This window comes from Tripterygium wilfordii, chromosome 4 (genome assembly GCF_013401445.1).
Source record: "Tripterygium wilfordii isolate XIE 37 chromosome 4, ASM1340144v1, whole genome shotgun sequence".
Taxonomy (NCBI): domain Eukaryota; kingdom Viridiplantae; phylum Streptophyta; class Magnoliopsida; order Celastrales; family Celastraceae; genus Tripterygium; species Tripterygium wilfordii.
Window position 1 is genome coordinate 2,260,771 of NC_052235.1, and position 26,419 is coordinate 2,287,189.

The 26,419-nt window shown below is 38.7% G+C and overlaps 6 protein-coding genes and 1 long non-coding RNA gene across 9 annotated transcripts; 4 read left to right on the forward strand and 3 right to left on the reverse strand.

Moving 5' to 3' along the window:
* The first annotated feature begins 1,763 nt into the window (after positions 1–1,763).
* On the forward strand, positions 1,764–4,607 carry LOC119996359 (3-ketoacyl-CoA synthase 10). Its single transcript, XM_038842953.1, has 3 exons — positions 1,764–2,422; positions 2,648–3,273; positions 3,773–4,607. Exons 1-3 carry the CDS (start codon positions 2,009–2,011, stop codon positions 4,338–4,340), a joined length of 1,608 nt encoding a protein of 535 aa, XP_038698881.1. The 5' UTR covers positions 1,764–2,008; the 3' UTR covers positions 4,341–4,607.
* Positions 4,608–5,298: 691 nt separating this feature from the next.
* LOC119996787 lies at positions 5,299–9,976 on the reverse strand. 2 transcript variants are annotated; one of them, XM_038843584.1, is made up of 2 exons: positions 6,221–9,976; positions 5,299–5,726 (listed from the first exon to the last, which is right to left on the reverse strand). In XM_038843584.1, the coding sequence occupies exons 1-2, from the start codon at positions 7,387–7,389 to the stop codon at positions 5,678–5,680; spliced, it is 1,218 nt and encodes a 405-aa protein (XP_038699512.1). In that variant the 5' UTR covers positions 7,390–9,976; the 3' UTR covers positions 5,299–5,677. The 2 variants fall into 2 exon arrangements, with proteins under 2 accessions (XP_038699512.1, XP_038699513.1); XM_038843585.1 differs by lacking the exon at positions 5,299–5,726 and adding an exon at positions 5,739–6,103.
* A 3,766-nt stretch (positions 9,977–13,742) lies between these two features.
* Positions 13,743–14,533, forward strand: LOC119996330 (acyl carrier protein-like). Its single transcript, XM_038842918.1, has 4 exons — positions 13,743–13,841; positions 13,961–14,077; positions 14,145–14,264; positions 14,408–14,533. Exons 1-4 carry the CDS (start codon positions 13,743–13,745, stop codon positions 14,531–14,533), a joined length of 462 nt encoding a protein of 153 aa, XP_038698846.1.
* A 457-nt stretch (positions 14,534–14,990) lies between these two features.
* Positions 14,991–17,262, reverse strand: LOC119997969 (F-box only protein 13-like). 2 transcript variants are annotated; one of them, XM_038845216.1, is made up of 2 exons: positions 17,110–17,262; positions 14,991–16,467 (listed from the first exon to the last, which is right to left on the reverse strand). In XM_038845216.1, the coding sequence occupies exon 2, from the start codon at positions 16,447–16,449 to the stop codon at positions 15,220–15,222; it is 1,230 nt and encodes a 409-aa protein (XP_038701144.1). In that variant the 5' UTR covers positions 16,450–16,467; positions 17,110–17,262; the 3' UTR covers positions 14,991–15,219. The 2 variants fall into 2 exon arrangements, with proteins under 2 accessions (XP_038701144.1, XP_038701145.1); XM_038845217.1 differs by lacking the exon at positions 17,110–17,262 and adding an exon at positions 16,836–17,081.
* A 728-nt stretch (positions 17,263–17,990) lies between these two features.
* Positions 17,991–22,754, forward strand: LOC119997168 (protein FATTY ACID EXPORT 2, chloroplastic-like). Its single transcript, XM_038844008.1, has 3 exons — positions 17,991–18,495; positions 18,578–18,712; positions 22,345–22,754. Exons 1-3 carry the CDS (start codon positions 18,033–18,035, stop codon positions 22,482–22,484), a joined length of 738 nt encoding a protein of 245 aa, XP_038699936.1. The 5' UTR covers positions 17,991–18,032; the 3' UTR covers positions 22,485–22,754.
* LOC119997170 lies at positions 20,258–21,765 on the reverse strand. The gene is made up of 3 exons (XR_005467974.1): positions 21,359–21,765; positions 21,210–21,238; positions 20,258–21,067 (listed from the first exon to the last, which is right to left on the reverse strand). It is a non-coding gene; the product is annotated as an uncharacterized LOC119997170 (long non-coding RNA).
* A 2,400-nt stretch (positions 22,755–25,154) lies between the features above and the next one.
* On the forward strand, positions 25,155–26,234 carry LOC119997169 (E3 ubiquitin-protein ligase Os03g0188200-like). Its single transcript, XM_038844009.1, has one exon. The coding sequence runs from the start codon at positions 25,549–25,551 to the stop codon at positions 26,032–26,034; it is 486 nt and encodes a 161-aa protein (XP_038699937.1). The 5' UTR covers positions 25,155–25,548; the 3' UTR covers positions 26,035–26,234.
* Positions 26,235–26,419: the final 185 nt, after the last annotated feature.

The window sequence follows — 26,419 nt, forward strand, 5'->3', positions numbered from 1 at the left end:
AGTCAATTGTTAACGAGTCACCTTTCGTTGATCTCATCGATAATAATTGAAAATGGAAGTACATTGACAGAGTACTAATCAAGGTTTATCGTTATTCTTTAAGATCAATCAAGTCATTTTTCGTTGACCTCATCGATAATAATTGAAAATTGAAGAACACTAACAGAGTACTAATCAAGGTTTATCATTATCCTTTAAGATGTTATTAATTGTAACAAACACCTGTTTGTTTGTTTAATGCCTCTGATGGTCAACCATATCCCTTTCTCTAGACAGCTCGATGACTTCAATTGTCAAAACAAATCCCCTTGCTTCCACGCTTATCTTACTACCCATTCACACTTCACAGTAGTCAATTTGGGCCCCGGGCCTCAACTTGAAACTTATTCACTGGGTCCCGATTAACTGTAAATGTACATATGTGGGCCCCGGTGGCCCGTTTCCCTTGTCACTTGCTTTCCTCTATTTTTTCTTTTCTTCTCCGGGACTTGATTTATACTTTGGTTTGAAATAGTAGTGAATTGTAAGTTGTGAAGTAACGTACCATATTTTGTTTCACATAGGGTGTCCATGGTTGGTTTCGGTATTTTTTTTTTGGTTTTTTAACATAAATTTAATTGACCGTTTGATTGCTTGGTCGGTCCTCACTAATATACATTTTACAATAACCGATCCAACGATCGATTCTATTTGGCACGGTCTTTTTGAACAACCATTATCCCTAATTTGGTAAAGAACCCCCATCAAATTAAATGTCCAACTAATCAACTTAATGCGACACCTCATATTAGTTATATATCCCATCATTGTCAGTTGCATGCATGTGAAGAAGTGTGTAAGCCACTGAGTCTCATTTTGAGTGAAAATAAATAAATAAAAAGAGTGTAATTCGTCAAGAGATCGAGAGACAGATAGAAGTTAATGCTTATAACTCTTATTGGTTGGGTATGAGTCATGAATATGGTTTATAAATAAATATCAAATCCCTCTCAATCAAGAAATATTTTTTAAGAACAAAACTGTACGGATCTTAAGCCTAGAACAGATTGTTTGGCTTGAATTTATGATGTGTTCTAGCTTGAAGCTTTTTATACCAAGAGTGATTTATTTTATAAAAAACCAAAAAAATGGGGATAAAAAACCGGTTCAGTTCATCAGCGGTTCAATGAATGTTACATGTTAATGGACTTGGATGGTGGTTGACATCTTTTAATGTTTTCAGAGAATCGTAAACAGCAACAGCAAAAGCAAAATAAGCATCTTCTTTTTTCATTATTTCATGTAGAAACGCATCACTCCAGCTAGAACAGCTAACTCTTGATGGGCTGGACTGCATCTACCACTTAACTACCTATTCCCATTTCTGTGTCATATTTCTGTGGCAAATTTTAATACTCGCACAACTATGTTTTTCTTGAACCGTCATCATTGATTTTTAGATCTAGAAAACATATCCTTATCTAAAAGATGCAAAGCCTTTACTTATATATCCTTATCCGATATTGTTATATTAGTGTTGACATTTAAAAAAAAACATAGATAATGAACAACGTAATAAATTTGGAGTTGTTTTCTAAAATATCTTAATTTTAAATTATAGTGGATCAAACGAGGTAGCTAAACTAAATTTAGGTCACTACTAGCTAGCACATTAACACACTATCCATGATAGCTACGAAAGCCTGTCTGGGAAACCTTCAACTACTCCATCTCTTCATGTCTTTGATCCATTTTGACCCTCTTAAATGCTCACAATAAATCGTACCAAAATTGGAGTTACCAGAACCAGAGAGAAAATAATCCCATTTTTTGAACTCTGAATTCCTCCACAACCTTCATTCAATTAAATGCAGCTGTAAAACCCTTCAACCACACCCCATCAAGTCGGTCTACACATTGATTACTCCTCCACCCACCACAACTCTCGTTATAAATACATATCACACATCCAATATATATGTATATATCAACCCAACCATTCTGATCAAGACCACAATCTAACCTAGCTATGGCCAGTAGTGAAAGTGATCTCTTGTCAACAGAGATTGTGAACCGTGGGATCGAGCATACCGGACCCAATGCCGGGTCCTTGATGTTCTCGGTTCGGGTCAGGAGACGCTTACCGGACTTTCTCCGGTCAGTGAACTTGAAGTATGTGAAATTGGGGTACCATTACCTCATCACTCATGGCATATATTTGGCCACTATTCCAGTTCTGGTGCTGGTGTTTAGTGCTGAAGTTGGGAGTCTTAGTAGGGAAGAGTTGTGGAGGAAGCTATGGGAAGATGCCAGATATGATCTTGCTACTGTTCTTGCCTTCTTTGGCCTCTTTGTTTTCACACTCTCTCTTTACTTCATGTCAAGGCCAAGATCCATCTATCTCATCGATTTTGCATGCTATCGCCCCCACGACGATCTCAAGGTAATATGTACATTATTTTTGCAGAAATACCCTGCAAGTTAGTTTATATAGGGGTGTTTATGCAACCAAATCAAACTTAAGGGTTCCGATCGTATATTTTTCAAGATTTTTTTTTCGTTGCATGCATACGCGTGAGCAAAAATATACTGTCAAATTATTGTTACAATCTGAGAGTTGCGGAGGCCCAGATCCATCTAAATTAGGGTTTTCATTTTTTTTTTCCAGGTGAGCAAGGAACAATTCATCGAATCCGCGAGAAAATCAGGGAAATTCGACAAGGAAAGCTTGGAATTCCAGAACAAAATCCTACAATCCTCTGGAATTGGTGACGAAACCTACATCCCAAAAGCGATCATGTCAAGTGAAAACTGTGCGACCATGAAAGAAGGTCGATTAGAGGCCTCAACAGTGATGTTTGGGGCCCTGGACGAGCTCTTCGAAAAGACCCGGATCCGGCCCAAGGACGTTGGGGTTCTTGTAGTGAACTGCAGTGCATTCAACCCAACCCCATCACTATCTGCCATGATAATAAATCACTACAAGATGAGAGGCAATATTTTGAGTTTCAATCTTGGTGGGATGGGCTGTAGCGCTGGAATCATAGCAGTGGACCTGGCCCGTGACATGTTGCAGGCCAACCCGAATAACTATGCCGTGGTTGTTAGTTCTGAAATGGTGGCCTATAATTGGTATCCGGGCCGTGACCGGTCCATGCTTATACCCAACTGTTTTTTCAGGATGGGCTGCTCCGCGGTTCTGCTGTCCAACCGCCGCCGTGACTTCGGCCGTGCCAAGTATAGGCTTGAACATATTGTGAGGACCCATAAAGGCGCCGATGACCGCAGTTTCAGGTTCTGGTTCTATCCATCCCCCCAATTTTGGTTGCTTTCATGGTTTACTTTTTTAGTTTGTCGTGTTTACATCATACATGTGACCAATTTTAGGGTGTAGGGAGGACTAGCGACATTTTGATTGTGATATCACTTTGGGCCTGTTTCTAGGCCCAAAATTGAAGATTGGATTTGGGCTATCAATTTTTAGCCTGACCACGTTGTATCTGGGTTTTGAATTGCGATACCGGGCTGTATCACTATCTAGGGGATAAATTCTAGATTGGTTTGGGCTTTTAATTGGTAGACAAGAACTGGCCCAACAAAATGTGCCCAGGTTTTATTGGACTGCCAGTAAAGATTCTTAGATTCTATATTTCTATTGGTCCGAAGGGCCTATGGGCTTGGGCTAATATGATCTGGGCTCATAAGTAATTAGTCCAACATTTACTAGATCTAATCAGTAATCATAATGGTTATAATTTGTGAAATTTGTACATAATTTGGTATTAATTACCAGGTGTATCTACCAAGAAGAAGATGAACAAAAATTCAAGGGACTGAAGGTAAGCAAGGACCTAATTGAAATAGGTGGTGAAGCACTGAAGACCAACATAACCACACTAGGCCCTCTAGTTCTCCCCTTCTCAGAGCAACTCCTCTTCTTTGCAACACTAGTAAGGAGGAACTTATTTGGTAAGAAAAACCAACAATCAACACCATCATCGAAGCAGTATATCCCAGACTACAAGCGAGCATTCGAGCATTTCTGCGTGCATCCTGCGAGCAAGGCCGTGATGGACGAGCTGCAGAGGAACCTTGAATTGAGTGAGATGAACATGGAGGCTTCAAGAATGACATTGCATAGGTTTGGCAACACTTCTAGTAGCAGCATTTGGTATGAATTGGCTTATTTGGAGGCAAAAGAGCGGGTCAAGAGGGGTGACCGGGTTTGGCAACTCGCATTTGGGTCCGGGTTCAAGTGCAACAGCCTTGTTTGGAAGTCCATGGGCCGTGTCAGGAGGCCCACGAGGAATAATCCTTGGATCGACTGCGTTGATAGATACCCTGTGTCTCTTCGGAATTAATAAAAGGTTAACTCAAACTCAATCAAGGACAATTGTGTCCTTTTGATTCTTAAAATTGTTGTGTCGGAATGTACTCCTTAATTTGGATTTGGACAATTTGGTTTGCTTCTCTTTATATACGTAGAAATCATTCAATGTTATGGGCTGTCCCGGCGACTACTGGTTGAATGTAGCGTTCAATCATTCTAGCACTGTTATTGATACGGTTTCGGTAAATTATCCATTGCTGTACTATTATCAAAAATATCAGTATAGACTTCAATCCTAGAGGTTGTGAGTTGGTAATAAATCAGGCCAGTCAAGGTATATGAATTGGTATATCCTGTCCTATTTTGCGTTGCTCATCTAGTGGTTGGTTCCCTCCAAACAAGGATTATGCATCTACGCCTACATTTCATGATACTTGCCTCGACTTAAAGTGATTCATTCCAACTAACTTTATCACTTTTTACTTCTACTATGAATCTAAACTCGGGTTGTTAGACCTAAAGTTTCTCACCTTACAATAGTACAAGTTGGACCAAAGGCCAATGCTTGACCATAAAAGTATTATTTATAGTGAAAATCGAACTCAAAACCTTTATAGTCCATTCGGTTTGATCACAGAGAAATTCAATACTACACTATCACCCAAGTAGTTAATTAACTGAATCACTCACTCATATAATATGCATTATATATAGGTTTAAAAAAATAAAGAGGATGAAAGAAGCTAAAAAAAATGATGGAACATATAATCAACATTTGTGTGAAGCTACAAATTCAGGAGGCAAAGATCAAATCCTTGTTATCAATAGTGCTGACATAATAAACCTGCAGAGATGGTCATTACAATATATTTTGGTCAAATCTTCAAAGCTTAAACAACTGCTTTGTCCTTTCCCACCGCATCTATCCAATATCATTATCCATAAAGGACTCATCCATATCCACCCCAATCTGTACATAAATTAACACATTTGACAAATAGAGTAGTAGACAATTTTTTTTCATGACTGAAATTGCCATTCAAGCAACAAAGAACAAGCTCAGATGTTGATCTCTACAGATATAGATGTTCCGATATCAAAAACTTATCTAGGAGAATATCAACTCCTGCCTTACATTATTTCCTACTATGACCTGCCAAGATAAAAACATCACTTGCAGACCTTATTAGATGTGCTCAACTAAAGTTTTCAAAGACTAAAAAAACAACTCTCGTGCATAATGTTTTCGCAGTGGGGAAGTCGGGATTGCACCATCAAAAGTTCACTGGTCAATAAAAATTGAATGAGAAAAAAAAGAAGAGCGGGCCAAGGATGTGTTCAACAAAAAAAAATCCAATCCTTGACAATTCAAGCAAGCCAGTCCCCATCCATTCCATCAATTTCTTCAATGTCCATGCTGCCCATCAAAAAAAATAAAAATAAAAAGATTATAAGACAACAAAATAAAAACAGAAGAATCGATGAACTCATCAATTTTTCAACAACTTTTGTATGCATGTGAAAAATAAATGAATTAGGTACACCCAACATACATGATATAACGACAAATAAAGAAGAACAAGCGATTCATGTGGGCTGAATACAATAACAAAGATGAAGCCCATATCATCGTATCAAACATTCCCTTGTTTGGGCCTTGTCACCCAAATCAAAGAGTATGCATCGAGTTTCTCTTCTTAGGTTCCAATGCAGCTAACCATAATTTTCATTTTGCATGTGCTGCTGATTTATCTAATGAATAAATCCCAAGTAGACACTTATGGATAAGCAAACCTGAAAATAAAAGGTACAAATATCTCCTTGTGTTGATCCATGGGACAGAGGGCAAGGAACAAAATATTGAATAATTATTTTCTTTCCAAAATAAAGAAGAAATATATGGATTCTTACCAAGGCAAGGCAGGATCTTGGAAGTACTCAGGTGAGCAGTAATCATCAAAATGTTGTTGCAAGCAGCTCTCATTTGCATTTAACCAGGAGGGAAACTCCATGATTTCATCAAATGGACGGTACCCATCATCCTCCTCTGGCTTCAGTTTTTCTGGCTCCAGCTCCATGGACCTCAAGAATTTGAACCACCACGCTGATGTGACCAAATTCATCCTATCATTCCATTCCATCTGATACTGCTCTCCTATTGATCTGAGCTCTGCCATCTCCTCTTCGTCCATCACCGGATGTAAATCTCCTCCGTCATAAGATTCAGAGACTGGTGGAGGCCCAAAATCATGAGATACTGCAACTGAAGGAACTTCCTCAGTAGCATAGGAAATCGGAGGGGAGGATGATGAAGATGGAGATGAGGGTGAGTAGACAGAGAAGTTGTTGGTATTGTGGTAAAGATTGGTGTCCAAATTGTGAAAATCATGAAAATTGAGATTAAGGCCCAAAGGTTGGTTTGGAAGAGCTAAATTGAGGTTGTCAGCCACAGTTGGAGGAGGAATTGAGCAAACAGGCCAAGAGAAGTTTGATGGAGGAGGGTGAGGAAAGGCTGAGTAGGAAAAATTGTCTAAATAATTCGAGAAATTAGGATTTCCTGATGGGTATATTCCAGGATTTCTCTGGGACTTAATATTTCCTTCTTGATCAGAAAATGGAGAAGGTGAAACTTGTGAAACTTGCACTGGTTGTGAATTCTGTTGTTGCTGTTGTTGTTGCTTCTCATTGGCTTGTTTCATAGATGCTCTATGATACTTGAGTGCAGTAACAATCTCTCTCCTGGCCTCAGCCATATTAAGCAGCCTTTCCTGGTAAGGTCTACTGGTGTGGAGTCTCCTCCTAATCTGTTTTTTGTGTTGTTGTGGCTGTTGGGATTGCTGAGGTTGAGGGGTTTCATTGATACCTTCTCTAAACTGGGTCAAACTTTGGCCAGTAACCCCATCCCCATCAACACATTCAGGGTCTTTGGGATGCATGGAGCCTTTGCTTCTTGAAGAGGTTAGTTGTTTCACAAGGCTACGGATGTAAGCCCCAGAGAACTGAGGTTCCTCTTTGAGCTTACAAAGCTTGTCTGTTTCGATTCCTTCTTTGACCTCTTGCTTTGTGGATCGACCCCGCATCTCTCTCTCAAACTTAGGAATATATAAAAAGTTAAGCCAGGAGAATCAAGGGTTTTCTCTATTGTCTGAGGAACAAAGTACACAATCCAGAGAGAGGCAGAGTGCCCTGGAGAGGGGTCATGAGAGTAATAAATACTAGCTGAGGACAGTCTAGGGTTTTTAAAATCTTTTGGATTTTTCTCAAATTTGGCAAACAGCTTTGGTAATGGTTACCCTTTTATTACTGCCTTAAATAAGGCAGTTATGAGGTTTCCATTACCAAAGTACCCTCCTTTCTCAGATATAGTGGCAAAATTTTCTCCTCTGACTTCTGAGGTTAAATACCTCCTCCCCTCTCCAAACAGTGGCATAACCTTGGAAGTACCTACAACTAGCATCAACCATTAGAACAGCTAGCATCAACCATGAGAAGTTGAGAAAAATAATTTGAGCAACAGAAGCAGTTGACAGCTAGCGCTACTTAGGTTACACAACTAGCGTCACTCAATCCTGCTACATCAAGAGTCTCGTCTCTATACACTCTCTAGAAGAGTTTATAATTACATCCTTCCCAGAGTTTGTACCACAAGGCTCACACTAGCAATGCTCACAAGTCACAAGAGGTTATTTTCATGATTTGAAATCATGCTGCTTAAGTTACAATGAAGCAGCTTTACACAATTACACTCCCCTCAAAGTAAAATATTCATCTTCCTTGAAAGGAAATGATACCCAGGTGGTTAGATTATTGACCATTTAAATATTTCATTTGACAAGATTATGATCTACTAATATGCCATATCAGGGAATTCAATAAGTGTGGCCAGCAGTCCTCATCATGTAAAGGCAACTACCAGTGATTCCTAGGTTTTGGAATACTAAAAGAAAATGGATTCCTGCATAAAGGGGAGGAAGGATTCTTTTGGAAATTGGACAAGTTCTTGGATCCCAGTTTCCTGATCTACAAGTGATTACTCCTGGCCAAAGGGTATTTTAGGTATGGAATGATTGATGGTTATTCTGGTACATTGTCTGCAAGTACAATGGGACCAGGCTCCAAAAAAGGTCAGCAAAAGCCTACAAAGACTGACAGAAGAATCTCCATTACTGTTGTAACCTTCTCCTTTTTTCATTCGATTTTTGGAAGAAAAAGAAAAGAGAGAAATTTCTAATGTTTCTGTTTAAAACAATATGTTCAGCATGATTTGAGTCCGTTCCTGAAACAGAGAACTTGGACCTCTTGTAAAGGCATTCCACAGCAAGTTAAAGACAGAAATGCTCCATACCATCCTCTTTCTTTCCTTTTCATCTTATTTTCCTAGATAGCCACCTTTTTCATCCAATACTTTCTTTACTTTCTTTTATCACTCAATGGAGGCAGAGACAGAGGCATGGCTTCTGAGTCTATTAGCAGAGATAACAGACTGCAATAACAATGAAATAAAGCCTAGAGACAATATGTTACTACTACAGTAGATAAATAACTCAGCTTTTACATTTCCATCTTACAGTGAGAAAAGGCCACGGTTAGAACTACAATCATTTTATATTTAAATTTGCAACTGAAACTGTTTGTTCCTAACTGTAGTTTACAAAGATAGCAAATGCAGAAATTTATCCCAAAAATAATACAATTACAAGCTCCTCCAAACTGTTAGATTCAAGCATATCCACATTATTTAACCTGAACATGCATGCTCAGGGTTATGAGGCAGAAGAATAAATGGATTGACCTGTCTACTGTATATACAAATACAAGTTCACAAGAAAAAAACATAGTAACTAACGTAATTCTAACCTTTAGAATTGAATAATTGTCTACATGTCAATTTAATCATAGTGCCAAATACTGCATTTCTGCTACTTTACCACTCAAACTACTTCTATAACAACCCCTGTTTCTACACCTCTCACCTCCCAATCTATACAACTACTCAAGTTAAAGTCCACTCCAGTGGTCCTACAATAAGGGGCCCACAAATAGAACAAGTGATAATAGGATGATTAGGCCATTCATCTGATTCTGTAATCTTTTCAACTTTCTTATTTTTTATTGCAAATTCTTTCTTTAATCCATTAGAAGAAAAAATCGCTGGGTAAGCCTGAACATACTGTTTTGAATTAGTCTGAATCCAAAACTCATGCTACCTATCTCAAGTGCTACTTATCAACATACTGATTTCGGTTTTATATTCCAATCTAATTACAATTTACAAGTAGTAATCTTCAAATTAAGTTTTCTAGGAGAAACAATATCCTAATTTTATTTTTGATTTTTCAAATACTAATTTCAAACCCTGTTACTTCTATAAGGTCCCATTTGACTGCCAGAAATAGAGAGGAAATGGGAAATTCTTGTCTAGTAATGCCAATCTTACATGTGAACAGGGAGTGGCTTTTTCCCTTATTTTCCCTTATGAAAGAGTAAAAGCTTAGCAAACTCAATAAAAAGTTCAGAACAAATTTCACAAAGCAATGAAAAATCCAATCTACAAATACTTCCCCACTGGTAGAAAGATTGGAGGACTTGAACACCTATCCCTATAAATAAATTCACAACCAAATTTCACAGCAATCTAGCCGTTTAAATCCCTAAATTTAATGCAATCTAGTCATTTAAATCCATAATTTGATCCAATACACCCAATCCCTAAATTTAATGCAATCTAGTCATTTAAATCCATAATTTGATCCAATACACCCAATCAGGAGTGCCAAGACCAGAACAAGAGTGCAACTTGCAATCAGAAAGGGGAAAAAACAATTATTTGCTGAACTTGCTTACATCTGAATACACTCAATACAAATAGGATAAGAATTCCAGAATAAAATAATTAAATATAAAAAAAAAAATCAGTGAGAGAGAGAGAGAGGAGGAAGAGGACTCATCTGCGGGAGTGGATAAAGATGCATATGACACTTTGCCTTCTGAACCAAGCTTCACCAATCGCCAATCGCCATTCACCATTCACCGCGACCAGAGATAAAACCCATTTCTACTAATCACATTTACATTAATATTTTTTTAATATTCTCTCTCTACATGCTTCATTCAAGACTTGAGATTCCATTCACACGGTAGTGTGAAACAGTCAATTACCCTTTTATCCTTGTATGCCAAATTAAATAGAGAGGACGATAAATACAACTTCAATTCCTTTAACGCCCAATATTTATGCATGCCTGTTTCCACAGGACTGTTGCTGGGGGACCTGAAGGTGCGCAGTTACAGGCCTGCCACCTGCGGGTCTTTGCTCTCTATGAGACTCCGCAATCAACCCCCTCTCTGGTCTCAAAACCCTAATTAGAAATAGTTGGTAATTCTAAATTTAAAAAATCGCTGTTATATCGTCATAAATCGGCATGAACAACAGTTATGGGGCCCCTTTACATTAATTTAACAGCAAACATTTCCAAGCAGTAATTATGTCTCTAATTGATCGATTATCTGATTGTCTAGTTGCTTGAGGGGGAAGGTGGGACCGGCTTCAAAGGCCAGAGACGGACGTGATGTGACGGATCATATAATCAAACGGTTATTGTCCCACCGAGTGTGGCTGCCACGTGGTCAGACCCTTAAGGATCCAATCAAAAAGTGCAGCCACGTGGGACTGAGCAAATGGACAGCGATGGCGGCAGCTGCACTCCACCGCCGAAAAACAAAGCCTGCAATCTCAATCAATACCCAGAAGTTCCCCCACCCCCACTCCCTCATTAGTCTCATTTTCATTTCTGCGATAATTTTTTTTTTTTTTTAATCCCCAATTGTGTGTGATGTGAGGCCACCACCATATTCATTGCTTGTGTGTATATATAAATGCAGTAAAATTAAAATCTGTGAAGATGAGGATGAAGGGTTCACTACAAATACAATTGGGGACGGCTAATATGATATGATGATATGTTTGAGCTCTATTTTGTTGTACCTGACTTTTATCCTATCCTTCCATGACTAGTGGGTGGGGGCTGATTGCTTTGCATCCGTCCAGCCGTATATGTACAAAACCAATAACCATAATTCAATATTGTCTATGTATATATGTTATGGAAACTAACCAACCTACCTACAAATAATAGTCATGTCACATCCTTCAATTACGTTGTTTAAACTGTGTATTGGATAAATTAATAGGTCAGGCGTGCTATACAACTATGACAAAATTTCATGTACGGTGATCACGTCCAAAACTAGTTTGGTTTTATTGACGAATCATGTGGTTGGATTAGCTATTATTCTCGACTGTGTTTTGAAGATCTACGTACATGAGAAAGCGTGAACTAAGAATATTCGAGGTAAATTCTCGAGGAGACGCTCAAACTCTCAAGTCACTTAAATTTTTGGAAACACTTATTTACCCTGTGTTGGAGGTATATTTTTATAGGAGTGTGAGTGAGATATTCTAAAATGATTTTCAAGAAGACTTCTCGAAGGGTGAATATGATATTTTGATTCCTTTGTGATTTTCGATTCTCTTTGATGTTCGGTCACCCAGGATTTATGATGTGATGTTATTTCCCTACCCTTAGGCTAGGGTTAGAGTCTTTCCACTCTAAATAAAAAATATTGTGGGTTGGATTCCTAGTTGACTCTTGCGATATCTATCTCATGCGATGCATGATGCCTTAAAGTTTGACCGTTGTGTTCATGGAAGCTAAGAAATCTCATCGGGTGGTACCGGGTGGCTCGGTGGACACGCTACGCGTATTTGGTATTCAATTTGACTTTGATCACTCACGATTCCTCCCTAGCAAGAAATCTATGAATTTCAATTTCGTTCTATAAAGTTGAAAATTATTAACAGTAAAATCGATAAATGTGAACTCAATGAATACAAAGGGTCCTCACTCGCCCTCATTTCATCCCCTAAATTGAAAGGTCACTCTCTGCTGATATCAGTGGGAGAATGGCGGTGGGACCATTTTATTCATGATTTTTACACAATCTGCCAACACACACACTCTATAAGGTAAACCCTTAAGAACAAGGAAGATAGTTGTAGACCCCTTAACTTTGGTTAGTTATTATGGCCTTGAATGACAAGTTGTGACCAATAAAAACACAGGAAAACCAATCCCTAATATGTGCCAGAAAGTGATTTTACCTTACTACGACATACCCCCACAAAGATCAGACACAGACCATCTCTTTCATTTATCAATAAGTTTTACCAAATTGGGTTGTAATGTGGGGGATAGATACGTACATCTTGTTTTGATTTAAATTCACTTCAATGCAAGCACATGATTGGCATAAATTAAGGTGACAATTCAATATTGCAAGAAGAGGTCAGTAACAGAGGACAGACGGTGCATTGCATTCAATTGCCCCACAAAGACAATGCAAATATGTTAGTGAGATCAACCAGTTGGGTAATAGCCCAATCTTCATTTTTTTGGGACCAAACGTATGAATTTTAAAGATCTTGAGTTCAATTGTTATTGGGTTTTAGGCACATCTCTGTATCATGTTGTTATCCATAGAAAATTAAAAAAAAAAAGAAGTTAGTGAAATCAAGTTTTTTTCTTTCTTTTTTTGCAATTTGAATTCAATTCTAAAGTGAACCAAGGAGCATAATAGTTTGACTTGAAAAATGGAATTCGATTGTAAAGTGAACTAAAGAGCACAACGTTTTTGACTTTGGCAGAACTGAATTGGTATCCGACACCCAGCTGAAACATTGGGCTTAAATTTGGACTCAATTTCGCAATTTAACTTCGGACAAAAAATAAGCCCAACCCAACTGCCGATGTCTTGAATAACTCCGTAGCTCCGTGCAAATGCGCAATTCAAATGAGAACTCCGCTATTTGGGCTTTAGCCCATCTATACCATAACAGGTTTTGGGCTGCGATTGGTGTGGTAAATAAGTTGGGGCCAGGATCAAACAAGGCTCAGATTGTAGAGTTGAAGCTTGTCTTAATACCTATTTAACATTCTGCACCCTGCACAGAAGAGACGAGTTGTGCATACCGCATACATTTCAGCAAGGATAACTGGGATCCGTAGCACTTGTGTTAATAATGTCCCTCTTTGTTATTTTATAATCTAGACTAAAAGAACAAAGACATTGAATCATCGACAGGCTAACCTTCGATTAATTTTATGGTTAAACGTAAACGTTTTCTTTAATCTCCCAACAATGTGGTCCGGACACAATTTGCAAGCAAAAGTTGACAGATTATCTGGGAGCAGCCGCCCAGACTTCGAGGCCCAAAGCAAAACAATCACATTGGAATTGCCCGCTGTACATCTATTTTGTAGGCAGTTTCCTCTATATATTCGCACTGATACAAACACACGTAGTCTCACCCCAATTCATTTCCTAAAAACTTGGAAACTCAACTCTCCGCACATTTTTTCTGTAAACTGCTTACATGGCTTCCTTTGTTTCAACCCCTGCATGTCCATTGGCTACCCTTCCCCCATCAAGGGTTAGAGTCCCTGGTATTCATATCAATAGTTTCTCAGTCAATGTAAGTATCATTCCTATAAAAGTATAAATGTTTCTTCTTCACTTAATTTACCAGTACTAGGCTCCTGCAAGTATTTCTGAGAAGCTGTTTGTGTAATTTGAATCAGTAACTGGTTGCAGGTTCGGCCTCTCTTCTCCGGTTTGAAGCAACTCCCAGGAATCCAACTTGAGGCAGCAGCAGCTGCTGCATCCTATCCGTTCCGCTCTAGATGCTCTAGGACTCCAATTTCTTGCTCTGTAAGATAATTTAGTTGTAAGCTTGAAACTTTTTTTTATATATATAAATGCATTGTTGTATGTATAGGCTCAGGCTGAGACTTTGCAAACCGTCCAAAGCACCATTGCGAAGCAACTATCAGTAGAGGTCAGCTCCGTGGCTCCTGAAACCAAATTTGCTGACTTGGGGGCTGATTCCCTCGACACGGTAATCCTTCATACACAAACATTTTTTCTACATCAGCTTGAAATTTTCTCGAACCCCAAGTACAAAACAAACACAAATCCTGCTTAGAAGAAAAAAACAGACATATTCTAAAAAAATTTATTGAGGAACATGATGATGTTCAGGTGGAAATTATGATGGCTTTGGAAGAACAATTCGAAGTGTCAATTGGTGAGGGTGGAGCTGAGAACATTGCCACAGTTCAGGATGCTGCAGACCTTGTTGAGAAACTGAACGCAGAAGCTACCTAGAACAGAATCTCCAGCAGGAAAAACGAGTTCCAACTTCCGTTATCTCATAATTGCCGCTAGAAAATTTCATTGTTGAGTAGAAGGTGAGTTTTGTTTCAAGTAATTGTCAGAATAGACTATAGTGAATTCTTCACTTAATGTTCTCTCCCAATTTTGCAATAAAAAAAAAATAAAGTCTGAAGAAATCTGTGTACCTGTTTTTCTTGGTTGAAAGTTGAATTGCACATCTTTATCAGATACAAACTTGACCATCATTTTCCCATGTCGGAGTGCCCATGTCGTGTCTCGTGTTCGTGCTTCCTAGGTTTCATGTTTGCTAAAAATGCTTCATCTTATACCACAACTGAAAGTTTCATGTGGATCAAAATCCCAACAACGAACAACAATATTTCACCAAATGCAGTAGCAGAGAACAGGTGAAGTTGAGCATGCTCCAAGACAGGATTGTGACAGATATGAGTGAACACTGTGATATCAGTATGTTATGATCAAATCTGACAAATTCTATGGAAACTTCATTACAACGTCCACCAGCTCGGTGGCTTATATGCTCAAAGAATACAATCAAAGTAAAATCCAAGTCAATAGACTACAACAGATAAAATGGGAAAAGAAAACTAAAAGAATAAAGTGAAAATGGCATCACAAATCTTAATACATCTATGTTTTCGACATCTTTAAGGTTATCACACAGAAGCTTCAATCCTAGGCTCGAAGGAGAAGGCGGACATAAACTCCATGGCTTCACCATTGATTATGCATTTTGGCAATTCAGTCCATTTGTTCATATCCAAATCGCAGAGAACATAACTGAAAAATTCAGCAGAGTTGAGGCAGATAAGTATCTGGTTACCGGTACCAACACAGTTTATGTCGACCTTCTTCCCATAGAATTCATGAGACATTGATGGAGGCATTGCTGCAATCTGATTCCAACAGTGCACGCTCTCATCGAACTTCCACACTCTAAGGCTTGCACTTCCAAAAAATTCCGACAACAGAACTACAAACATTTCTCCTCCGCATTCCACCACGTCTATGGAGTACTCCGAAAAGGCAGGCAATAGCCTTGGATACTCAGAGAAGCATTTGCGGGTCAGGTTGCAAGCCACAACCGTCCCCGAGGAGTTAAGGAAATACACAATCTCTTCACCATCTTTGAGAGTGAAGACCGACGAAAATTGCTTAGATGGGCTTCTCTGCATATCAGTAGCCACTACATTGCCAGCTTTACTAAGGAAATACACAGTATCATCACCATTTGAATCGAACTCCCGAGTTTCGTCAACCTTTCTTTTAAGTGAAACCTCTTCCTCCCAAAGATTGAGGCTGGAGTTGTAGACTTTGAAGGAGAGCTTTGGAAGCTCACCAGAGACTAATATAAGTTTGTAGGAGTGCTGATTTGTATTCATTGCAACGGCATGAAGACACTGATCTTTTGGACCAGGATCCAGTGGAGGGAGATTGCGACAGGACCGTGCCACGGGATTGCATACAATGAAGTTCCCAGCACCACTGCGGAAACAAACCAAGCCTCCCGATGCTGATACAGGCATGGAGTTACAATTAGCGTTTTGTGCAAAGTAAGGTGGATGATTTAGTCTTTTCCAGCCTCTTTCAGCAGAGTCAAATATGATTGATTGGTTGAGGCGGTGATCAACCATGAAAAACCAAGGTTCCCTCAAAGGAATCTGAGAACAAGCAAGCTTGAAACTAGGAGAATCTGCAATTGATTTCCATCTCTTGCACACCGAGCTTAGGCGAAAGAATGTGGATGTTGGTAGCCATGAAAGGACCTTTTCAAGAAGATCTTGATTGAGTTCATCCATGGAGAAGAAGTTCAATGTACACTCATCTTGCTCTTGCAACTTCCTCTTTCTAGTTTGTCTTGAAGCACCACAATCCATGTTCTCCATCGACTGAGAGATTCACAACTGGCAAAAACATAAGGAGACATTAGATTCTATGCAGATCATACTGAATCAGAGAAAACAAAAAGAATTTCCCTAACCATAGCTATGCAGAAACAATCAAAGTTAATATTTTTCAGGCCTAAGAAATCAGTTAGCTCCAGATTTTAATTCCATTCTTGCACATACAAGCATCAGAATCAACAAATTCTCCATTCACATACCAGGAAATTAAAAGTAATGAGAAAAAAAATTGCGAATTGATTCTCTCAATAAGTTGGAAAGAAAATGCCAAACAGAAAGAAAAGCACTAAAAAAGGGACCAAGAAATGAACTTTTCTAATACGATAAGATAGAGATGGGGAAAAAAGTGGCGAAAAAGAGATAGAAACCATTCCATCTTCAATAAATAAGGGAATTAACACCAGATTGAGATTCTTTTTCTTTAATTATCAATGCAAAGAAGGTGTTTTTGGCACAAAATTAACCCAAAGTTCCACTGATAAACAGCAAAATGAAGCTTCTCACAGAGAACAGAACACCACATATTCACCCAACAAAAACAGGCAAGACCCAGATTGAGATTATAAAAGAAAACCACAAAAATCACAAACACGGATGACATGACAGTAATGAGAGACGAGAACAGTAGAGAAGGAAACTTACCAGAAGCTGCAACCTTGAAAATGAGAGTGGGAGGTTGGGGGATACGGATGTGCTTATATAAAAGGACTAAACAAACAAAAAGAGAAAGCCAAACTTCCAAAGCTAGGTGGAGGAAGGGAGATAGGAAGTTTCCTCGAGGAAGCTCTTTTTGCTGTTGTTGGCGTTGACACACACAAAGAAACACACAAAGAAACCCAAGGGGTCACTAAACAAACACACGGTCAATGTAGTTGACTCTGCTAAACTGGCATTGGATTCGTGTTTCGTCTAGATCCAAACAAAGCCTAAAGGGGAGCCAAGGCTTGTGCACATGTGAGCACTTTAATCATGAAAAAAAGAAAGCAAACATACACGTAACAGTTGATGCTGATTTCCAGTAAAAAAAGGAGGAAAAAAAGAAGGCTATTGGGTCTAACATTTTCCATGTCAAAGGGTGAAAGGGGTTTGGTTTTGTGTATCCGTGTGTGTGTGGGGTGGTGCTGAGTGCTGACCTCGAAAAAGCAGGGGTTCTCTGCTTCTTTTCTGGCCTCCTCGTTCGGGAATCTCTCTATAACTCTACAATGGCTCTCTGAATTCTTTAACTAACTATAATTATTTTCTATTTAAAAATTAATTAAGGAAATAAAAAAGCCGTTAATCACGACCTTTATTTTCTGGTTTGTCTTCAAATAGGATGCTCATTCCGATGCATAGATCTCGATGCTGTTCACGCAATCTCCGATACATCCAGCTGTCATGTTGGACTTGGGCCTTGCCTCTCTTCTCGGCTTTTTTGGCCCATTGGAAGGATCTTCAAGTGGCCCATTCAAAAAGTCCAATTAAGAAATCAAGAGGGCCTTCAGATGGCCCAGGAAATATTTTAGAAGCTGACCGTGTAGAATCCAGATGTAGAGAGAAATAGGCAAAACGGTGACGAAAGCAAAATGGCGGAGTCGTTGTTAAGGGGTTCACAATCTTGTCTTCTTCTACGAACTGCCAGATTGGGGCCAACAAACAGAGCTTGCCCGACCCGAGTAGTAACACTACGCCTGCAGCAGTCTTTGAGCAATGGCAATCCTTGTCGTGGAGTTGAGGTTTCCTGTTTTAGCAATCTAAAGCGGCGTCGTTTCACCGGGATCGGCTTTGTCTCTTCTGATTCTGAAGCGTCCACTGTAATCACTGATTCCGTCAACTACGCAGGTGAAGGAGCCGATATCAAATCCGACGTCGGTGGTGGAGGCGACGGTTTTCGCGACAACGGTGGTAATAGCGGCGGCGGCGGAGGTGGAAGTGGTAGGGACGACAGTAAGAACGAGGGCGAGGGAGGATCGTCTGACGAGAGTCCGAAGAAGATGGCCTTGTCCATGTCGCAGAAGTTGACTCTTGGTTACGCTGCGCTTGTCGGAGGTGAGAATTCATCGTCAATTTGTGTTCTATTTCCGAGCCATTAATCCATAAATTTGGATTGAATTTTTTACATTCGTTGTAGTTGGTGGTGTTATGGGATACATGAAGAGTGGCAGCCAGAAGTCACTACTGGCGGGAGGACTGTCTGCGGGGCTTCTGTACTATGTATACACTCAGCTTCCTAGTAATCCCGTTTTCGCATCATCGCTTGGACTTGGTAAGGGATTTTGTTCTCTTGTCAGTTAACTCTCAATTCCTCGAACCTTTTGTTCCTACAGAAATAGTTTTAGCTGCATTTCAAGATTGTTTACTCAGTTTTCAATAAGGGATAGTGCATGCCGTGCCAATAAAGGATATCTAAGTTTAAGCCACCCTGGTGTTCTTGCTTGTCTAATTGCTTTTGGTTTATGAAATTCAAGGGTTATCAGAATTTGTAATAGGTAGAATGTTTACATTTTACCACTGATAGTCATCCATAACCTAATTTAATGATGCCATGTTACAGAGGATGAGAAGATTATTTGACGACCTATCAATAAGTTATTATGTTTGTAAACGTGATATTTTGTCATGTCTACTTTCGTGATGTTTCCTTGTGCAAATTCATTTTCATTGTATATATTGTGTGGAAAACTAAAACTACAGCATGATATCTCACTTTCTAAAACTACAACATGATATCACACTTTCTGATACGGAAATACTACAGCAACGCTTAGCACACAAACGATATTCTCTCTCCCGTACCTAAATGTTTTCCTCTTCGTTGCCATCTCAACTTGGGGGGTTCACTATATGAATCTTTAGTAAGAACTAAAGTCTTCCACGTGGATTCTTTTTCACCACTTAGTTTGGTCTAATATTACCCACTTGGTCATCCTTAACACATTGCAGATTGATGATCTTTCTGCATGCTAAGAAGGCTGTCACGCCCCGTTTCGGGTGGGGTCGTGAGATAGGAAAAACACATATACAAATTAGATAGACGTGGCGAAATTTTATAGAACAATGAGCGCTAGCCTGCACAACAATAAACAATTGTCCTAAAGAGGACTCCAATGGCGTTAAGCCTCCATAACATAATTCAATACTATCATAGTAATTAAGACCTCAATGGTCCATATCGTAGCGGAAACAAACAATAGCTCAAGTCAAAGGGGACTGAGTCATACATAAAGTTCAACGATTTAAAACGTTTAACAATCCTAACTAAAGGTAAGGAAACAGACATCTAGTAAACACGGGCTACACGACACTGTCACGCCTCCGATAGCCGATCCTGAACATTTTCCTGACTTGAGGGGGGGGGAAAAGGAAAAGAAAGAAAAGAAGGCATGAGCGAAAGGCCCAGTAGGGAAATAAAAATAGAACGATAAACAACGTGGTATAGAAATAAAATACCAGAAGGAACCGTACTAGATTCGGGCCCCTATAAAGATTCACAACGCTCAAAGTGCCATAGAAAATAAACATGGCACATGACAACAAGAATATGGATAAATGGTTACAAGGTACAATATCCAATATGCAACAATGAATGCAATTTACAACATATATATACATTTAAAATATTGTATATATTTAAAACAACAGGTGGAACAATTGAGGCACACCGAACGCCGAAGCATTCGTTGACCAAGTGTATACAAGTACACGTAAGGTCACAATCACACACAAGGAAGGATCCATTTAAGGAAAGTGTACTCCCCAAACAACAAGGATATCTGGACACCTAAACCGGTAGTGGGTTGTACATCCCACACCGAACAATGTGATACAAGAACAACACAACCAACAATTGTCCACAAAACTTGGCTCAATATATGCCACATTACAATACATTTCAAAACATTTACCAATGATATAATTTTTATATCATTACAAGAATTTACTTTAGCAACACCATTACAACTAGGTTGTACCCAAAACAGTTTACAATACAGTTTTCTAAAATCTCCTCTTGCGGTCCAATAAACTTGGGATCCTCCTAGGAGTCGCACAATGTCTAGGCCGAAACCCCGGTGTCACTCCCGACCCCTCATCCATTGAACTCCACAAGGGTGTAAAATATGCAAATTATTTGTTTTGAATAAATTTACAATTTTCCTCTTTAATGCATTAAAAGAGTTTGATGCAAATAAAAGTATTTATGCGATATCTTTGTTACGAAAATTTATAGTAAAGCATGATGGATGCAAGACGGTCTAAACCCACAACAATGGCTTAGGCCACAACATGTCCATGGAGGAAAACAAAGAATAATAGAGGCCAACAATTATCCATGAACAACAATCAAACAATTGTAGGAACAAGGAATTTAAGAATTTAGGAAGTTCCTACAATGATTCAATACAAGGCATAAAAGATTTATCAAAGAGAATAAAAATTTTCCTAAAAGGATTAAATACAAGATATACAAAGAATTATTAGAGAGGGTGGTAGTTTCCCTACAATGAATTAACACAAGGCATAGAAGGAATTATCAAGGAGGGTAGAAGTTTCCCCTACCTCTTGTAGATACAAACTTCACAAGCTCAAACAATTAACGTCAAGTAATATCCAATGAGCCAACCTATTCATAAATAACATATTATGACTTAATTTATCAAGTCTAATATTAATTTAACAAAAACCCCAAATTGGTTCAAATACCCTAAATTTGTAATCTAACAAATTTTCAATTAACTTGTATATAATGAGATCATAGTTCTTACCAACTTCTAAAGACCTTCAAAGATGGTTCCTAATAGACAAAACAAAGAAAGAGATTCAAGTGTTAAATTCTCCTTTGTTGCAAGACCCAAAGAAATTCTCTTGGTTTAGAACCCATTGAAATAGCTAAAGGTTATGGATGGATTCTTACCGGAGAGTGGTGGTTGCCGGTGGCTGGAGGTGACTAGTATGGGTGGCTGGTCAGATGGGGTTGTGGTGATGGTGGAGAAGAGAGTCACGGCTGCACAAGTAATTTAGGAGAAAAGAACAAAAGAAGAAGAAAATAGAGTGAGGGAGGGGTTCGTGCACTGTAGGTTTAGGTTTTAAATTTTTTTTTTTTAAAGACTATTATGACCCTTACTTTTCTGTATTTACTATTCTGCCACCTGCATAATTACAATCCGGCCATTATGTATTATATTGAATATTCTTATGATTAATCCATTTTATTTTTAATATTCTAAGTTTACAATTACAACCTCTATAACACTATATGGCTCAATGGATACTACTACTAAAGGCACTTGTATGTTTTAACGGGTCTCCACAATACGGGATATTACAAAGGCCCTTTTCAGTCCTATGAAAATTCTGCAGCTTATGAATTAGTAATTGTTCCTTTGTGAAATCGACTTTGTACTTTGTAGGAGGGTCATTAACTAGGACCAGAACTTGTGTTTTCTGCAGTAGTTCGTCTTTATTAAAAGAAGCAGTTCTCTAACTTTACCACTTTGGATAATATTTTGTTTGAAGTTGTCGAATCTATTAGATACCTATTTGAAAGCATTTCCTCACTTTTTGCCAACAACCAAAATGTTCTTAGAAATATTTTCAATTGCTAGTTTACTGAAGTTCATCTGTGTAGTGTAATAAATGTAAGGGTTTGGGCTATCAGCTGTGTGTTTGTTTGTGAATGATAAGCAATTCAAATATGTATGTTCCATTTGAAAAATTAAATCAAATATTTCAACATTGAAAGAAGAAATGGTAAATTTTAGTTTTACTATGTGATATTGTTATATGTGGTTTACACATATTCAGCTAATCCCTTGTCAAACGAAAGCTGTGCCATCTTGTCATAGGGGTTCATTAAGTTTGTTACTTCATACACTGCTTTTGTTTTCTCGTCATTTCCAGGAGTGTCTGCCATACTTTTGGGAGTGATGGGCTCTCGTTTCAGGAGCTCAGGAAAGATATTTCCAGCAGGGGTTGTATCTCTTGTGTCCCTGGTGATGACCGGTGGCTATCTGCATGGTATCCTGCGTAGTGCTCACTGAGATCTCTCAGTTACCTTGTTTCCTTATCCTAAAAGCATCTGGTCTGGTAACTAGATTACTGCTTCACCTTCTTATGTTGGGGAATAACTGAAGGGTTTTGTAGAAATGTGTTTCAGAGTTTGGAACTTGTGAACTGGGACCTTTGTAATCCTTTATATGCAGTGTCTGCTGGAACTTGTGAAGTGGAACCTTTGAAATCCTTTATATGCAGTGTCTGCTGGTGTATTTTTGTATTTGTAATGCATGTCATTGCCTGCCCTCTTGGTTATATTTGATCTTCTTACCTTCATATAATCTACTTGATTTTTTTGATATATGAAGTCTAAACCATAGATTTGAAGAGTAGATATGCAAGTTGTGAAATGACTTGCGAAATGCAATCAGAGTGACAAATTTTATTAGAGAAAAGAGATGACACAACCATGGAAGGGCTGGGTAGCGAAGCTAAAATTAAGGTTGAACATACACAATGCGCAGCAAAGTCTGGACACGAGTGTTTAATAGTTGTCCATGATATAGATTAAAGCGGCCTTCTAAACTTGGCTCAAGCAGCCTGAGGTTCATTAGACTTCTCAAGGCAGCCTGCATCTGCTGATGCTTTTCCACATCAACTTGTATGTTTAGTGTTTTCTCTAAAATCTTTTTTAATTTTGAGTGCTGCGCGTGTTTGTATTATCCATGATGTACATACTGGTGTATGATGGGCTGGAAAGTCTTCTGCTCATGGAGTGTCAAATATCGTCACCAAGGGAAAAAACAAGCCTCTGTCTAAAGATGTGATTACATCTTCAGCATGCATTTAAAAGATCCTTTATAATAGCTTGGAAAGAATGTTGAGCTGAATTTCAACATGGCCTAGCCTTTGATTATGGATAAGATTGAACACGCTGGAGGCTGACCCATGTCAAAGACCTTTATGTTAACATCTGCATTGCATGGCATTGGCACTACTTTTTTAATGCTCCTTGGTGTTTGCTGAAAGATATTACAGCATAAAGATTCAGATATCAGCACTTTTTGTCGTTGCTGATTGCTGATGATGCTAGCGCTTGCTGATGGAGATTATTCTTTTCTGCTTTTCTTCTTTGGTTTTCTTTACCTTTGTATTTTGTTGGACAGGATTGTTCTGGAGCTGTTCTGCCCGTGATGAAGTTTAGGATTGACTGAGTCAAGCTGGAGGGTGCCTTTGGATACACTCTGGAGTATGTTGCCAAACTTTAACCATTTGTCTTAGTGACAATATTTTTGTTTATTGCTGCTATTACCATATGATGTAAGAATTAGTAGATACTTCCCTTAGCATGAAACAACATCTTGAAGTAAAAAAATAACATTTCTGTTTTAATAGGGCACAGAGTGCAGGGAAAAGAAGTGAATATGATTAAACGTTGACACTGATAATCTGGACAGGAACCCAAGTGAGGGTGAGGGTGCTTGAAGCCAATGGAGGTCAGATACCTAACCTTTTTGAGCTTGAGTTTTGAGTTGGATTCAAATCTCATTTGTAGGCTCGATTGTTATATATGTGTTACGGTGAATGCGTTTTTTTACTTCCAATATATTGTGCGCTCTAGGATATTTCTACTTCTACGGACATGACATTTTGTGTGGATGTGTTTTTTGCATCTCCGGTGTTATGCGCCCTAGGATATCTCTACGAATATTTATATCCTCTCCTCACAGATTTATTTCATGAAATTATCCCGCCTTTGTCATTCAATCCTCTGACCTCGTGGAGGTGGAGGTGGAGGTGGAGGTGAGAAAGTGAGTACCAAATTATGAGCTGGACGTCTGTTTTTGTATCTAGTTCTACTATGCTGCAGGTAATATTTTATTTTTCTTGTTAAAGTTATATGATAGTGATGATGAAGTAGGAAGAATGATAAGTGCGTTTGTGGGATCCGACTAGGATGTTGGTGGAGAGATTATGTGTCATGTTGTCATAGCTCACGTATCATGAAAAGCATGTTTGCATATGAGATTATCAAATCCTTCTGGTCCACCTAACAAATCTTCCATTAGGTAGCTAGCCGGACAGACAACGTTGATGACGACATTGCCTTTTCTTTTTCGTCTTCTTTTATTTTTCTTAGGTTGAACAATGATCTTTCAGAGTATGTCCTACCACTTTGTGTATTGTATCTCATCGACCATTGTTGTCGACCACGACCACTCTTTACTGGTCTAGTCTTTGCTAATAATGATAAGTTCTGTAGGACTTTGTTATTCAATCCTTGGTTTAGGAATAAAGGTATCGGGTTTAAAAGTAATCACCATGTTGTCTACTCATTACCCATGTTACTCTTTTTTTTTAAACAGGACGGGACTCGAATTTGCATGCCACCCAATTTGAATATATATCTTAATTGAGTATATGCTTTAACCATCCTGATTTAGAGTTGTTGTGGTGTTATAGGGATAATGTTTGAGATCCCTAAATAGTTATCCCAAAAAACCCCATTTAACGTGGAGTGTTGGATGTGAAGTGGTTCTACAAATGTGTTTTTTATCAATGAATATTTTATTGCCACATAGATTTGGGGGACTTTTGAGGGTCATATTTTGAGGGTCTCTAACATTGTCCGTGTTATATATATATATATATATCCTTTTTTAGGAGAAACAAATTCAGTTGCTTCACAGCTCCAATTTTAACTTTACACCCACATGTTCCTTTTCATCTTGAATTTTTTCTCTCTTTTTTCAAGATTAATCACCATCTGCCACGTCATAAAGCCCAAAATATCAATACGTTCGGATCGTAAAGATAAAGCCACCGACTTTTTGAGTAGTGACTTACGCGAATAACGACGAATAGGACCTCTTTTAACTCTTTTGAAGTCTTTTTATTCCTACCAAGACGCAGTTTCCTTTACAAAAAACATTAAAATAAAAGAAATAAAAGTAAAAAGAGGCACCACCACTTCAATCCAACCCCTCCCGGGCCTTTATAAACATCACATGTGCCTCCTTGAATCTTCCCTTTCTCCTCTTCCTCTCTTTGCTTCCTCTTCTTCTTCTTCTTCCTCTCTTTTGGTGTTTCGATCGGCTTGATTTTACTTTAATGGGTTTCTTTGTGGAGGATTCAGGTGTAATATTAACCCAAGCAGCTTTAATACTAGCAGTTCTACGATGGGTCTTGACGTGGCTACTCCGATTCAGAAACGGAGATGATAATGATAAGACTCAGGATCAACGTCCATTTGCTTCATCACAGATGATCAGAGAGAGTCTTGCGTTATCAACGTATGGTGACGTCATCGGGAGAGCGCCACTGATTTCTGACACGTGTGCTGTTTGCCTGGCCCAGTTGAGTGAGCAGGATGAGGTGAGAGAGCTCAGGAACTGCTGCCACGTGTTTCACAAAGAGTGCATCGATAGATGGTTGGATTATGATCATGATCATGATGATCATGAAAATCACAAGACTTGTCCACTCTGTAGGGCCCCTTTGTTGACGTCGTCTCAAAGTGTGGGCTGGGCCAAGTCCGACCCTAGTTGGGCCGTCGAGAGACTTCTGTACTTGTTTGGAGACGATCTGATTATGTGATCCACTGACAAATTCCACAATTCATATGGTGGACTGCATAGCAGAAAAATAGAGAATTGACACTGTAAATCTACGGCAGTTTTCGGCTTGTAAATATTTTTTTTGGTATTATAATGTATTCTTCAATATATTTATGTGCCTTTTTGTTTGAGATTGGTATTGGGTAATATCCGATTTGGCTTCAATAATAATTAATTAGTAATTTCTCAGTTCTCACAAACCACAATGATTATTGGGCTGGGCCTTAGTTCGAAAATTAGGCTCCAGACGTTTCCTGATAGTTTGGGCTAACCACAAATACCAGGCCCGTTGTAGTGAAAGTATATATACAAATTTAGGTTAAAATGCCCTACCCCTTGTGAGCTGTATTTTCTACGAGGGCCTA